At 43.7% G+C, this 16,241-nt stretch overlaps 1 protein-coding gene and 1 long non-coding RNA gene across 6 annotated transcripts; both read left to right on the top strand.

Annotated features, from left to right (window-relative positions):
* Positions 1-1,564: 1,564 nt before the first annotated feature.
* Positions 1,565-7,920, top strand: LOC115834830. The gene is made up of 4 exons (XR_004029825.1): positions 1,565-1,665; positions 1,771-1,942; positions 4,028-4,102; positions 7,886-7,920. It is a non-coding gene; the product is annotated as an uncharacterized LOC115834830 (long non-coding RNA).
* LOC100596700 (beta-defensin 103) lies at positions 7,916-15,620 on the top strand. 5 transcript variants are annotated; one of them, XR_004029822.1, is made up of 3 exons: positions 7,916-7,953; positions 8,208-8,240; positions 8,958-9,710. XR_004029822.1 is itself a non-coding variant. In XM_030812366.1 (3 exons), the coding sequence occupies exons 1-3, from the start codon at positions 8,145-8,147 to the stop codon at positions 15,523-15,525; spliced, it is 336 nt and encodes a 111-aa protein (XP_030668226.1). In that variant the 5' UTR covers positions 8,088-8,144; the 3' UTR covers positions 15,526-15,620. The 5 variants fall into 5 exon arrangements, 2 of the variants coding, with proteins under 2 accessions (XP_030668226.1, XP_003256736.1); XR_004029823.1 differs by lacking the exon at positions 7,916-7,953 and adding an exon at positions 7,961-8,001; XM_030812366.1 differs by lacking the exon at positions 7,916-7,953 and adding an exon at positions 15,380-15,620 and having other exon boundaries at positions 8,088-8,240; positions 8,958-9,051.
* The last annotated feature ends 621 nt before the right edge of the window (positions 15,621-16,241 follow it).

Raw genomic sequence — 16,241 nt, 5'->3', positions numbered from 1 at the left:
CTTATACTATGTCTATTTTAAGGTTCAAGAGGCTTATCTGCATGGAGCAAGTCAACGGTGGACACTGATGGGCCCCCAACCTGGTGTGCTTTCCCTTACGCCACATGGTTCCTATGCCATAAAATATAGGAGACATGCTATTCACCCACAATGTCACTTCTAGCTCTCCTTCTCTTAATAAATAGTACTTGTGAGAACCACTGGTCATAACAAGGATAACAGAAGACCATGCATTAAGAACTGCTTTTTATATTTTACACTTGATCTGCAATGAAGTGCTTATTATTACTTGGACATGAAGAAATGGAAACTCACCCAAGTTAAGAAACTTGCCCAAAAGCACACAGCTTGTAAAGTGGAAGAAAGGGGCAGCATCTCCTATTCTTGGTCTGATGGGAATGTTTGAAAGGAGTTTGGGGTTTCTGCCAAAGGCATGTATTCCTGGACTTGGGCAAGGTGGAAAATGACCTGTAGGCTTTGCTACATGCCACTCTGGGAAGCCATCTCAGGGTATTTCAGAGCTCACCTCAAGACTAAGAGACAAGGGACCACTGCCCAGTCGCAGGAGAAAGAAAGCTGACAGGAGCCTGGCAAGATTGTCCTGGAAGGAGGGAGATTCATGTCTGTCTGAGCAGTGGGTATTGGGAGAAGCTGGTGAATGATTTTACACTCAAAATCTCCATCTCTTTGATCCATGTTAGCATGGCAGGCTTCTCCTCCTGTCATTTGAACTTCAAGGAGAAGATTGAATCCATTGTTCATATTTTCTACTCAAAAAAATAAATGGAACTAGAGGCACAGTTCCATGCCTCTAGACACTGGCTTAAGCCTGTTGTCAGGCCTTGAATTGCCAGCTTCTCATATCCTGGGACTCCAAAGCAGGGCTGCAGGGAGAGAGAGGGGTCAGGCTCAGGCATGAGACCCATCACTACAGCAGGCTCCGCTAGTCCCCGAGTGGGCCTGCATGGTGCAGAAAAGCAACAGAGAAGCATAAACTCGATGTAGCAGAGCGAACTGGCCTCCTTCCTATGGTGGGATCCTGGGTACAGCATGAAAGCTGGAAATGACAAGTGGGAAAGACTCGATGAGCAAGCAGAGGCAGGCCAGCAGAGAGCAAAGCCAGGTCCCAGGCCCTGGGCATGGATTCAGCCACCGGTTTTGGTCTAAAAGCAACACGGAGACATCAAAACCAAAGCCAGGTGGCCCATAAAGGGGCAATGAGCACCAGACAGGAAGGAGCTCAGGAATCTCCCTGATGCTGGGCCTGGTGCTCACAGGCCTCCCTGGGTACCAGGCTGAGCCCCGCATTGACTGCCTAAACCTCATCACAAGCTGCTCACTGTCCTCCTGGTTATCCCCAAAGTTCCCAATAGGGTCCCCAAGACCCCTTGTACAGAAGCCCCTGCTAAACTCCCCAGCCAGAACCGCTACGTTGTTCATCTCCAACCAGCCCAAAGTATTTTTTTGTTGTTGTTTTTTGAAACAGGGTCTTACTCTGTTGCCCAGGCTGGTGTGCAGTGGCACTATTACCACTCATTGCAGACTCTACCTCCTGGGCTCAAGTGATCCTCCCACCTTAGCCTCCCAAATACCTGGGACCACAGGCATGCACCCTTGCACACCGCTAGTTTTTTTAGGTGTTGAGCCACCACTTCCGGCTCCAAGGTATTTTAAATTCCTGAACTCACATGCTTTTTTATTTTCCAGTTTTGTACCCTCTGGTTCCTACACCTAGGGTGTTGCTCACATTTTCCCCTATTCACCCTTTAGGTCACAGCTCTGGCTACACTTTCTCTGTGAAGCTGACGCTCAGGTCCGAATGTGGCTGGCTGCCCGTCCTGTGACTCCTCCACTGCTGGGCCCACCTGGAGCTGGAGTCTGTCACCATGCAACTGCCTTCTTGTCTGCTGTCCTCTACAGACTCCTGCATCACCCAGAGCCTGTGAGCTGTGCACCATTTATTTTCCTGAATATTTAGCTCAATGCCTATGTTTGTGGAAAGAAGGAGGAAATGGAGGGAGGAATGAAAGTGGGAGGAAGGAAGGAAGAAATGAAGGAAGAAAGTTAAGGACTAGCCCAGTGTCTGGCACCTGGAAAAGTGACAGGTCAGCCGCACCAGAATGTGGGGAGAGTCTAAGGGACTCTGTCCTCCCTCCCTGCCTCCCAGTTGACTCAGCACCTAGATCCTGGGTGGGGGAACCCATGGAGGGAAGCATCAGCTGCAAGGCCGGGTAGAGGGGCAGCAACAGGGGGACCAGGTGACAAAGAGGCTCTCAGCCTCTCTGTAGGATTGACCAGGCATGTGGTAGTGCCTGGAAGTGGAGAAAGTTGCTACAGCTGAAGAAGCCTTGTAAGGCAGCATTTTGGCATCATTGTGCTTCTCCATCCTTCTTCCTCTAAAGGGGGGTGTCTATCTATCCAATTCCTCCCACAAGACTCACGTGTCTTCCTCCAAGTTAGGAATGCCTGGCAGACTCTAGTATGACTGGGAGTAAAGGTGGCTGGGCAATCTCAGCACCAGGAATGCACATTCACACCACAAGACAGGGCAGGGTCTAGGTCCGTTCCCGGCAAGGGGATGCACCAGCCTTGGGCTTCCTGGAATTCACGTCTGCCTGACCAGCTGATGGCAGAGAGTCACGGTGACTCATAGGACTGAATATTCAGCTGCGATATTTGGTGCTAGGTGTGGTACACATCACAGGTGAGCAAAACCAAAGGAACTGGAAAAGCTTCACATTTGAGTTTACCATTGTCACTAAGTTGTTGTTACAGGGAGGAGCATGAGGTGCAGACAGTATCAGCTATGGGCCAGGTTGTGTCTCTCAGCCAGATGAGTGTCCTCATCCTTAAGGAGTCATCTTCCTCTAATCCTGTGGTTCTCATCCCCATCTCGGCTTCTTTTGAAAGTTAAATATTACGCTAAGGCACCTCCTGCAGTGACCTGACTTCCTTGTCTGGGGTGGATCTTTAGCTGTTTTTATTAAGATACCTCATTGTGCTCATTCTGCGTCCAGAGCTCAGCACCATTGCTTGAAGCACAGTTGTGGTTCTTCCTGAACAAAATGTTTCTGGGTCCTCCTATGTGTTGTGAGCATTGCCCATAACCAAGGCCCTGCTGGGAGTCATGGTCTTCTGCTGTGGTCACCTCCATGTAAAAGGTGATGCCTTCTCTCCAGGAGCACACAGGAGGGTTGCAGTGGACCACAGTGACCCTGCCCTGACCACAAGTTCCCTCAAAGTCCCTCACACTTTTGTACGAGACCTATGCAGAACAAACAGAATATCTTACCAAAGTTTCTGGAGATTTCATCAAAGAAGGGCAACAAATTAAAGTCTGGAAAATTTATGCTTTTCCCAGATCCAAAAAGGGAAGTTTCTTTGCTTAGATCCTTTAAAAGGCCAGTGGGCTCTTAAATGTTCCAGCCTCAGTCTCTTGACCCCAAGTTGTCCTCCTCCTTCATTCACCCTCCTTCTCTCCTTCACTGCTCGGGAGTGCAGTCTTGCTTCACTGCTCTCCTTCACTACCTCCCTCCCACCTGCCAGCAGTGAGGACACCAGTTTATTGTTCCAGCACCTCTTTCCCTTCACTTAAACAGGCTGGAGCAGTCACCGAGAACAGCAGCAGGAATATCATGGGTATCAAGTGACACCCAAGCTCCAGAGAACATTAAGCCTGAGGGGCTGAGCTCTCCAAAATGCCTTGTCTACTGGGTTCTGGTCCAACCCTCAGGCTGTCTCCATGCATGCCCACCAGGGTGAGCGCAGACAAGCTTATTTCTTAGCTCATGAACCTGTTAGATAGAGCATCTGTACAACTCCCCAGGACAAATATTAAGTTCTGAGGACTGTGCAGTCTCAACCCCAAGTGAAGAAAGAAATATCTCCCTGATTACTGAGATGCTTCTCACTTCCCCAAGAGCTAGGATCTCATTGTTCACCAATGTAGCATTTGATTTCTTTCCTGCTCCACCTCATGCCTTCTTGGATCATTAAGGCAAACTGTCACCCTCTTTTTGTATCTCAGGAGGTGTTGAGCCTGGATTCTTCAAGTTAGGATCAAATGAAATATTATTTTCTTCCTGGAAAAAAGCAAAAGAAGGTAAGAAGAAGTTGGAACCTTGAAAAAAGAACAAACAATGCAGGGTAGGGAAATAAACAGCTATCTCATTTATTTGGCTGAGTAGCATTTATGGAAATAAAAATGGAGAAAAAGCCTTCCTTTTCAAAGAGGCTGTCCCCAGAAAATGGAGAAACGCCAAAAACCACCTCTGTGCACATGCTTGTATGAGAGATGGATAGAGAAGAAGAGGGTACTGATTTCCACTCCTATAATCTTCCATCTCCAAAAACTAGTTAAAGAGATTTCAATTTGTTTTCGAGAAAAACTAAAACACATTTTTAGTTTGCCATTGCACAGAATGGCATGAGGAACTCATAGCTTGACTTAAAGAAGATGCCCAGTTTTGAGATTGAATTAATGAGCAACTGCTCAAAGATGTGATATTCTTAAATATACTCTGAGATCTGAAGTTTAGAAAGAGAAAAAAATAGTATATTGATTTTATGAGCAAAGGAACTACAAACACTAAAGAAAAACAATTAACAACTTGACAATAGTAAGTCATTACCTATCACTTTGAATGTAAATGGATTAAATTTTCTAATCAAAACATGTAAAGTGGTTGAATGTATAAAAAAGCCAGATCCAACTATATGCTGTCTACAAAAGACTCACTTTAGCTAGAAGGCCTCACACAGGCTGAAAGTGAAGGGATTGGAAAAATATTCCATGCAAATGGTAACCAAAAAGAGCAAGAGTGGCTGTTCCTATATCAGATAAAGGAGACTTTAAGCCAAAAACTGTGACAAGAGACAAATAAAGTTATTATATAATGTTAAAGTGGTCAATTCATCAAGAAAATAAAACAATTATAAATATATAAAGCAAAGATTTACAGAACTGAAAGGAGTAACAGCAATTCAGTAATAGCAGAGACTTCAATACACCACTTTCAACATTGGATAGGTCGTCTAGAAAGAAACACAACAAAGAAACAGTGGACTTGAACAACACTAAAGACCAAATGGACCTGACACACATATACTGAACATTCTGTTCAACAGCAGAATACACATTCTTCTCAAGGGCACGTAGAATATTCTCCAGAGTAGATAACACGTGAGGCCACAAAACAAGTTAATAAATTTAAGAAGATTAACATCATATGAAGTATGTTTTACCAACCACAATGGAGTGAAACTAGAAATGTGTGTGTGTATGTAGAAGTGTGTGTCTTTTTCTGTAAAGATGGAGGCATGAGATGTATTCTAGATGTGAGGAAGAGAGAGAAGAACATAAGAGCTTTAATGTTCTAACATAAGAATATGTGGCTCTGATCTGGGATTTCCCTGAAATTTGTGTCAGCGGGACTTGTGGATCTAGATGTTATGACATCACAGAAGTTCACGTAGGCCATATTGAACTAAAAATTGGCCAGTGTCCTGGACCCAAGATACAACCAGATGGTAAAAGAACATAATTTCTCTGTTTTAGGGAAGATCTCAAAATAAAATCAAGCATCATTCAAGTGGTTCCCCAAAGTCCATCAGAGCCAGGCCAGTGAGAGATAGTAAGGAATTGGGTACTGCAGTGCATTGGAACACTCATATTCTATGTACAGAAGCTGTCCCCAACCTTTTTGGCACCAGGGACTAGCTTTGTAGAAGATAATTTTTCCATGGACCAAGGTGGGGAGATGGTTTTGGAATGATTCAAGTGCATTACATTTATTGTGCACTATATTTCTATTATTACATTGTAACATACAGTGAAATAATTATACAACTCATCATAGTGTAGAATCAGTGGGAGCCCTGAGCTTGTTTTCCTGCAACTAAAGAGCTCTATCTGGGGGTGATAGGAGAGAGTGACAGATCATCAGGCATTAGGTTCTTATAAGAAACATGCAACCTGGATCTCTGGCATGCACAGTTCACAATAGGGTTCGTGCTCCTATGAGAATCTAATGCCGCCACTTATCTGACAGGAGGTAGGGCTCAGGTGGTAATGTGAGTGATGAGGAGCAACTGTAAATACAGATGAAGCTTCACTCACTTGCCTGTCACCCACCTCATGCTGTGTGGCACAGTTCCTAACAGTCCAGGGAGTGGTACTGGTCCATGGCCCAGAGGTTGGGGACCTGTGATGTAACGGGACAAGAGATTTTTGGATAAATCTTAGTGTTACATGTAGAAATGTGAGCCCTGGTGGTTTAATCATTGAATTTTTCTGGAGAAGTCAGAAAACTGGATTTTTATATAAAATTTTTAGTTTTTTAAATGTTGATGCCTAGTATCAAAATACTTCGATCGACTATATTTTACTTATGGGTTTCCAATTCAAGACTCTGGTTTAGAGGCAGGAATCAGCTTGACTCAATTCAATCAACCATGAAGACTTAGACCTGTAATGACTTCAGAAATCCATGATTCCTTTCCCTTTTGTAGGAAGAATAAAAAAATGGAAGGGCTAGATTTGGTCAACAGTTAGCCTAAATTTACATAGTAAATTTGTAAAAAAAAAACTGGGGCCGAAACACAGGTCTCTAAATTTCTTCCATTCTTTGCACTATACACTAACAATAGTTATCCATTGCTACATAACAAATTATCACAAAACTTAGTGGATGAAAACAAGAAACATTTTTATCTCACACATTCCGTGGATTGTAGAAACCAGGCATGGCCCAGCTGGGTGCTTCTAGATCAAGCTCAGTCATGAAGTTGCAGTTAAGCTGTCAGCCAGGGCTGCAGATTTCTCTGAAGCCTACACAGGAAGGGATCTACTTCCTTAAACTCACTCACATGGTTATTGGAGAGAGTTAGTTCCATGTGGGCTGGTATATGAAGAGCCTTAGTGCCTCCCTAGGTGTTAGCCAGAGAACCCTCTCAGTTCATTGCCTTGTAGGTCTCTCCATAGGGCAACTCAAAACATGGCAGGTGGCTTCCATCAGAGCAAGAAGAGTGAGAAGTCATCCAAAACTGAACCCACAGCCGTTTTATAGCTTACTCTCATGACTTCTGAGATTAGATTATAACCTATTGCTTCACAGACTTGTAATCTATTTATTAGAAATGAGTGAACGAGGTCAGCTCATAATCAAAAGGAGTGGCTTACACCAGAGCATGAATAACAGCATTTCACAAAGACAGGGATCCCTGGCAGCCATCATAGAGGCTGCCTGCCACTTTCAGTGTCTCACAAATTTATGCCAGGGGTCAGAAAACAAAGCCATGGCCATTTGTTTATGTATTGTTTGTGACTGCTTCTGTAGTACACCTGCAGACTTAAGTAGCTGCAACAGAAACCACATGGCCAGCAATGCCTAGAAATATTTACTGTCTAGCCCTTTACAGAAAAGGTTTGCTGGCCTCTAATATACACAATCATAAAACCTCTTGAAAAATATGGAAGATGAGATTGAGTCAGAAATGTCAAACTCATCATTTTATTGAATTTTTCTTGGTGCCCTAGCACCATAAATACCATGCTATGTAATTTTATAAGGCAGTTAGCTGGAAATTCTCAAAACAGGAGTAGCCCTGTGGTCTGGGCCAAGTGGGAGAGGTGTGGCTTCCATTCCCCAAGCCCTCTTACATTTATTCTCCACCACATATAATCATTTACCTTTCCATTGGGAAACCCTACACCGAAAACCTTTGACAGAAACATGGATATAAAATATAACTACAATAACCTGAATAATAAAGCAAGTAGTTAGCATAATCTGTGAGCCTAATGGTCGTGGGCTTCAAATTTTAGAAATTTATTTCATTTGTCTTAGCTTTAGTTTCCTAATCTTTTTTTTTTTTTTTGAGACAGAGTTTTGCTGTCACCCAGGCTGGAGTGCAATGGCGTGATCTCCACTCGCTGCAACCTCCACCTCCCAGGTTCAAGCAACTTTTTGGCCTCAGCCTCCCAAGTAGCTTAGATTACAGGTGCCCACCACCACTTCTAGCTAATTTTTGTATTTTCAGTAGACAAGGTTTCACCATGTTGGCCAGGTTGGTCTCAAACTCCTGACCTCAGGTGATCCACCCACCTTGACCTCCCAAAGTGCTAGGATTACAGGTGTGAGCCAATGTGCCTCCTCCTTATCCTTAAGAAAAAATTCCAATACCTACTTTATGCCTTTTTTTATCAGAGAAACGCATTAAAGCACCAACTGCCGTGCCAGGTATGTAATAACAGCTCCATAGATACTAGCCACCATGTGCAAATCATTTAATAGTCATCCATGGCATATTACCACATCAGTCAATAGGCTCATTTCAATTACCAATTCTGAATAAAGGATAGTGGCAGATGACCTGTTTTAACAAAAAATCCCCTGGGTCACACCTTTTGCCTTGGATGCATCACTTCCCCACCTCGGCTGCCAGCTCATTGAGGAGTTGAACTCATGATTGTTTTGTAAGAGCCACCTATCCCCTAAAAGTCCTCCCTGAGGAAGCAGCCAGCAGAACTCTGTAGGCTGGTGGCCAGAGGTAGTATAGGGTGTGTTTTCACTGGGCCAGGGCTGTGATTAAACAGAAAGAACCCAGTTGGAGTATCACAGTGTAAACAGAAGGTGAGGCTGTAGGAATTAGGAGAGTCAGCCCCCATCTTGTCAGGCATGATTTTAGAAACTCTGGGAAAGGCATGCAACCCCACATCACTGCTAAGCCTATAAATTCCTAAACTAGTTTGAGCCTGTTTAAAAAATATGCCATATGTTAAGCCTGGCTCTCTCCATAGCATGTCTCCCTCAGTGCCTGCTGGCATCACCACTTTAATTCTAATTAATGGGACCGCCACCTACCCTGTCCCCTGAACAGTATCCCTAGCCTGCCTCCTCTCTGAATTCCATCTCTCATACTCAACCATTGTATTAACTCTTGATTGCTTCTTCTAGATGGCTCTGGCACTCAGGTCTGCCTCTTCCTCCCACTGGCATCCGAAACACAGCAGCCCTGAGTTCAGCTCTTGGTCTTCTGGACTTCAGTCTCGTAAGCCTCTGCTCCACCCTCCATATCATATCTGCACCAAAGCACAATACCAGCATTCCCTAAAGGCAAGGGTTACTGGGGATGATTGCAGTGGCTGCCTGCCACACTCAGTATCTCACAAATTTATTTATGTTTTGTTAAACCATAAGTGTGTTCAGATTGTTCTCATGTTGTAAATCATTTGTTGTGTTTGCATTAGCTGCTAGTGTTCTTTCCCTATTTCTTTGCTCTTCTGGAAGTATTTCTTCTTTGTGATATTCATCCTGAGCACCCTAGGAGTTACTCTAGGATTTGAAAATAATTCTTATTATCTAAAGGGTGAAAGCAAAATAGGACTTGAGTATGTACTTTCTCATTAACGTAAGGGCATAAATGAAAAGATACCATCTATTAAAGATAATAAGAAATGTTCACAAACAGTATATGCCATTCATTATGGAACTTGGTAGATGCTCCATGTGTCATGCAAAATGTGCTCTGCAGATCTGCAGAGGAGGGAGGGATAACTTTCAAGTGGGGTGATTGGGATCATGAGGAACTGGTATTTGGGTTGGTCCCTGAAATTATGCAAACCACTTTGCAGAAAGAATTGGCTGATGCCTGGCCAGGCACGGTGACTCATGCCTGTAAACCCAGCACTTTGGGAGCCCGAGGAGCGCAGATCCATGGAGGTCAGGAGTTCAAGACCAGCCTGGCCAACATGGTGAAACCCTGTCTCTACCAAAAATACAAAAATTAGCTGGGCATGATGGCACAAACTTATAGTCCCAGCTATTCGGGAGGCTGAGGTGGGAGAATAGCTTGAACCCGGGAGGTGAAGGTTGCAGTGACCCAAAATTGTGCTGCTTCACTCCAGCCTGGGAGACAGGGTGAGATTCTGTCTCAAAAAAAAAAGAAGAATCAGAAAGAATCTAGTTTCCAGACTCTTATCACCAAGCAATTTGGAGAGTGAAGTTGATATGTACAGAAAAATAGAAGAGGTACCATGTATTAATGTTATCAAGATGGTAAAGATCTTCAAGTAACGTAAAGATTGGTTGAGAACATTGGGGAAATGGTCCAGACTAGAGATGAAGATGGAAGGTAGCTGTATGCAGACGTAGATAACCACATCCCAAGGATCGTATGAAGCCAGCAGAGGCCCACGAGTAAGCATCTGGAATACAGTTGGGAGCATGGGAGCATCAACTGGCCTTTCCCCATTTGTGAAATGCAGATAAGTGTATCAACATTATTAAATTACTGCATGATTCAAATGAAATAAATGCAAGTAAATTGCTTAGCACAGTGTCTAGAATATAATATGTGCTCAATAAATCTGTTACGATGACGTGACGATGATTGTGAGGAGGAGGATCGTTATGATCATCATCATTATGATTGCCATGAAAATGTTAAATTCTTGAAGATGCTCCCTTTTGGGGACTTCAAGTACAGGAGAAGGAAGAAAAGTTCCATAATGAATCAAAGGCGGTAAGGGGAAGGATAGGAGGAGAAAATGGAAAGCAGATGTCTGTTATATCGTGTTACTGTCAGCTTGTATCTTTTTCCATTAGACTGGGAAATAGTGAAAATTCAGAGCCTGGAGAGTCAATATTGTTTATCTTTCTTTCCTGCACAGCACCAGGTCCTAAGACCCTAATACAGAGCAGATGTCCATGAAGTTCTCTGGACGATGAATTGAAATGGAGGGATAGGTTTCTGAAAGTGGCCTTACAAGGCACATATTGTACAATGGTCAGGTTGGAAGATTACAGACAAAAAACTCATTGAGCTGGGGATGTAAAAGGCTTGGCTGAGCTTAGGAAGAGTAGTTTGGACAGATTTCTTGAGATGCTAGGATGCAATGAGTTTAGGGAAAATGGGGTGATGGAAAAGGGTACACACCTAAGTATAGACCACTACACATGAGTGTAGACCACCAGCAGGCAAGGAATGGCTCTGAGAGCAGGCAGAGGAATGACTGGCCATGCTGCCTTCAGGTCACAATGCTGTTATTCACTACAGCATGTCATTCAACCTCTCTGAGCCTCAGTGTCTTCATCTATAAAATTGGGAAAATGTCTGCCTTTATTTGTATAACTTATATAATGGTGGTTGTGACAGAATTAATGGCTGCAAAGGAGAATGACTGAGCCAACCTTCATCTCAGACTATGTCAAGATGAAGAAGAGTTGATTATAATAATAGTTGGGTGAATAAATTCCCATGCTGCGAGCCCATGCCAGAGTCCCATGCTCTGAGCCCATGCCAGATTCCATATGCTGCGAGCCCATGCAGCGAGCCCATGCTCGCTAGATTCCCATGCTGCGAGCCCTTGCCAGAGTCTTGATATTGTTAACCGAGGGTCACGTGGGTGATACTTGAGTGATACATGGGTCACATGGTAATTTGCAATGTACAAGTCAATTTCACACCATTAACTCATAGGGCTTTCACTGTGACCTAAACAGGAAAGGTACTGCTCTCTGTGCTTTGTTGCTGAGTTACAGATGCTCACAGAGCTTAGGTAATTTATTCGGGTAAACCCATGCCATACATGGTAGGGCTGAGTGATAGCTCAGTGACGCCTCGCCTCAGACCTGGTGTTTGTCTTCCACATAGCTCTGCCCTTAAGCCAAAAACTTGGACCAATCACATCTCTGCTCCACATTTTAAGAACAAGATTTAAAAAATAAGAATTAAAGGAAAGTTTGACATGAACAAAGGTGATAAATAACTAAAGTTTCTCTTCCTCGTTCAACCTAATCAAAATTGTAGAAATGCTGACTGTGAGAGCTACAAGGAAACCAAGCACATAGGTACAAAAACTTGCAGGATCTGCAGTTCCAAGCACTGTGACTCAGAGCCAAGGGGCAGGGAGCGACAAGACCCGGCTCTCGTTAGTGTTGTAAGGCTTCAGACACATGAATCTATTCACCCAACTATTAGACAGTACATGTGTACTTGTTATCATTTGAGGGGCTAAAAGTATTTATAACATAAAAAGGATTATAATAAGTCAAAAAGAGGGCAATTCACAGTTATCAGAGGCTCCCTGGGGTAGAGAATTAAATTACAGTCTCTCTCTTCTATTGTTTGAAATTTTACCATAAAAATGCATTACTTTTATAATTTTCTTAAAACGTATAAGTCCCCCTCAAAACTGATTTTGTGTGTGAGGAGTATGTCCAAACTTGAAAAGGCTGATTGTCAAAGCCCAGTCTCCAATTCCCAGCTCCCAAATTAGTTGACAAGAAAAAGTGGCACTTTTTCCTCCCCAAGGAACCTTTATGAAACAGTGGTGTTGCCATAAAAATGCCTCCCAGTCTGTGAAGGAACAGGTTAGACCAGGGGTTCACCTGTGGAAGTCTATTGTCCGTGTGGAAAAGCAAGTCATCTCCAGCGTCTGACTGTCTGCACCCCAGGCTGAGAGCTGGTGCTAATCCTCTACAACACCCAATGCCATTGTTATCTCTGACATAGTAAGACTGTGAAGTCAGCACCCATCCCACCCACAATCACCTCCTTCCCCCATTTATAAATATCTCCAATTGCTTTGTCTCCAATCATGAACTTAAGAGGAAGGTTAGATTTTAAAAAGAAGCATCTACATATCTAAAGTCTTAAATCTGCTGATTGAGCTCCACTCTTGGCTCAAAGAGTTATCTTTGAGTTATGATGAGTTATCTTTCTTCTACATTTCTGCAGCCCTGTGCTTGAACTCTTCCTATGACTCCCATTAGAATCCATCCTAAATTTATCATTTGACTGTCTGCGCATCTACCTGGCCCTACATGGAGCTTCTGGAGAGAAAGAACCAAGACTGGTCCCTCTTGGTATCTCATCCACTCCACCCTCGCCTACACTGAAAACATGATACTTGTCCCTATAGTATGTGTTCAGAGTTTGCTTACTGAATCTGACAGGTGTGGTGCACCCAAATTCTGAATACACACTCCCAGAACTAACACACCCTTGATCCTTAGTGGATCCGTTATAATCGCATTCACATGAAGCAGCAGCTGGGAGACATCACGGTGACTTCAGCACCCAATTGAATTGTCATTGACTTACTTAGCTCCCAATTGGTAGTCAACCAAATACAACCCATCCACTGGATTCGTCAACATTTATGTTTAATACCTTTTTTTTTCTTTTTTAGCATTTTTCCCTCTAAACATTGAATCTATATCCAGGGGAAATTATCTGGCCCCTGGACTGCCTTGAATCCTCCTGAGTCAAGAGTAACTTGAGGTCTTAAATGTCTAGTCTGAAGCCCCTCTCTTGCACAGGGACAGTCATTGACTAGAAGGAGATGCCAGTCTATTAAATCTATCATCCCAGCATCCTCTTTCTCTGATGAAGTAAAATTAAACACCTTCTTTACTCATAAATTTGGTAGGTTTTAGACAATGATGAAAAATCTGACATGGGCCACACACAGTGGCTCATACCAGTAATCCCAGCAATTTAGGAGGCTGAAGCAGGAGGATTACTTGAGCCCAGGAGTTCACATCTGGGCTCAAAACCAGTCTGGGCAGCATAGCGAGACCCCACTTTATTTTCTACAGAAAATTTAAAATTTAGCCATGTGTGGAGGCATGCATTTGTAGTCCCAGCTACTCAGGGGGCTGAAGTGGGAGGACCTCTTGAGCCTGACAGCTCAAGCTGCTGTGAGCTGTAATCATGCCACTGCACTCCAGCCTGCACAACAAAGTGAGACTCTGTCTCTCAAAAAAAAAAAAAAATGAAAGAATGACACATTTCACTCAAATTATAGCACTCCATCCTAGGCCAAGGGCCAGGCGGCAGTCAGCTAACCTTGAATGTAGCCCATTTTCCTCCCTTACCTCACTACCAAAAAGCCAGTCCTATTGCCAGATATTGAATATGTCCAGGGCTGGATTTATTTGGTCCCCAGGAGGGTCTTAGACTCTCCCAGCATTTTAGGAAGAGGAAAAAAGCTCCAAAGTAGCAAAGTACGGACAAGTCAGCCCCCAGCCTCATGCCCTGAGACTATTCCCCCAAGGGGACATTCTTGCGCATGCCAGCCCTATCTGAACCCACAGTCCAATCTGACCTACACCCAGACAAGCCCCTGGAGCCCAGAGAGTACCCGGACAGCCACACATTCATAGGGAGCTCTGCCTCACCACTGGGTTCCTAATTAACTGAGTGAGTGGGTGTGTTTTGCATGGTGACAGGCATTGCTATGATGCATCAGGAAACATGTCATAGTGTCATCACTGTAACATGACAAGAATTGCAGCCATGGCTGGAACCTTTATAAAGTGACCAAGCACACCTTTCCATCCAGTCTCAGCTTGGGGTGAAGCCTGGCAGCTATGAGGATCCATTATCTTCTGTTTGCTTTGCTCTTCCTGTTTTTGGTGCCTGTTCCAGGTAAGATGGGCTGGGAAATCTAAGGATTGAGCTAACTGAGAATATATAATTCAGAGTCAGTATTTCTCCATCCTTCAGAGTGCTTTAGGCCAAGCAGTTTTGTTGTATGGGAAATAGGCATCACCATTTTTTTTTTTTTCAGACAAGAATCATTAAGAGGCCAGGGGCGGTGGCTCACGCCTGTAATCGCAACACTTTGGGAGGCTGAGGTGGGTGGATCACGAGGTCAGGAGTTCAAGACCAGCCTGGCCAAGATGGTGAAACCCCGTCTCTACTAAAAATACAAAAATTAGCTGGGCACGGTGGCGGGCACCAGTAATCCCAGCTACTCAGGAGGCTGAGGCAGAGAATAGCTTGAACCTGGCAGGCGGAGGTTGCAGTAAGCCGAGATCGTGCCACTGAACTCCAGCCTGGGCGACAGGGTGAGAGTATATTTCAAAAAAAAAAAAGAAAGAATCATTAAGAAACGAAATAGCTCCCCAAAGCTATCTCTTTCCCCACTTCTTCAAGGGAAGATTGTTATACCTGCTGATGAGCCATGAATCAGACATAAAATTTTAATACAGCAAGAAAGATTGATTTACTCTGAGAAAAGAAGCACAGGCTCCTGTTTTGCTAAGTGCAGTGGTTGGAGGTGGAGTGTTTGGGCTACCTCTGAGGACACCACAGCCTCAGCACCTCCACTGTTTCTGCGGCAGTCACAGGGTCATGCCACTTCCCCGGTGCCATTGTGGGTCCACAGCTGAGCTACAGCCTTAGAAACATTGTCTATGGGTTGTTTAGTTATACCTTTATTTTCCTCCCGGTTTTATAGAAAAAGGAAAAAGAAACAAAAGAATACAAGAAAAGCAACAGATGAGTTATATGAGGAATTCCAGAAGCCTTGTGCGTGTACCAAAAGGCTTCCTAAAACCTTTCCCTGTGTGCTATTTTGTCATTGCAGGTCATGGAGGAATCATAAACACATTACAGAAATATTATTGCAGAGTCAGAGGCGGCCGGTGTGCTGTGCTCAGCTGCCTTCCAAAGGAGGAACAGATTGGCAAGTGTTCGACGCGTGGCCGAAAATGCTGCCGAAGAAAGAAATAAAAACCCTGAAACATGACGAGAGTGTTGTAAAGTGTGGAAACGCCTTCTTAAAGTTTATAAAAGCAAAATCAAGTTAAATTTTTTTCAAAAAAAAATTAGGAGCTTGATTTTTTTTTTTAAATCTGGTTATTTTGGTAGTTGTTTCCAAACAGGCAACTGAGAAAATCTTAAGGACTCACCTTTCATTCAAAGAAAGTAGAATCTCTGGAGAAATCTATAAGGGAGCCCGACCTTATTTTCCAAGGGTTACCAGGTTCTATTCCTCCTTTGTGAACGTTATGCCCCAGTGAAGGTGGACTCTTCACTCTCTTGAAATCTGCCCTTTTCTTTCATGTCACCCAAGTCTTGGGCCTTTTCAGTCCCTCTACCCCAAACAGCATCTCTCCACCAAATCTATCTCTAAGGTTTTCAAGCAGCCCTCAGGGGCTATCCCAATTCCTTCCAAAAACTTTGTCTTCAGAGAAATAAGGAAACTGACTCTTCCTCAGATATTCACTTTGCTTTCTCTCACGCCTCTGCTCTGGTTGACCTCATGTCTGCCTCACTCCTCCAATTTCATCTCTAAACTTTAACCTGTCCTTCAGGGACCATCTCACATTTTATCTCCGTCTTAAAAACACTGGTGATTTCCCAAATTCTTACAGTCTTTCCTCTGGTTCACCACAGGGTTCTTTTTTTTAATTATTATTATTATACTTTAGATTTTAGGGTACATG

The sequence above is a fragment of the Nomascus leucogenys genome, chromosome 4 (assembly GCF_006542625.1).
Source record: "Nomascus leucogenys isolate Asia chromosome 4, Asia_NLE_v1, whole genome shotgun sequence".
Taxonomy (NCBI): Eukaryota; Metazoa; Chordata; class Mammalia; order Primates; family Hylobatidae; genus Nomascus; species Nomascus leucogenys.
The sequence above is the reverse complement of the archived record's forward strand: the minus strand, read 5'-3'. Positions and strand labels throughout refer to the sequence as shown.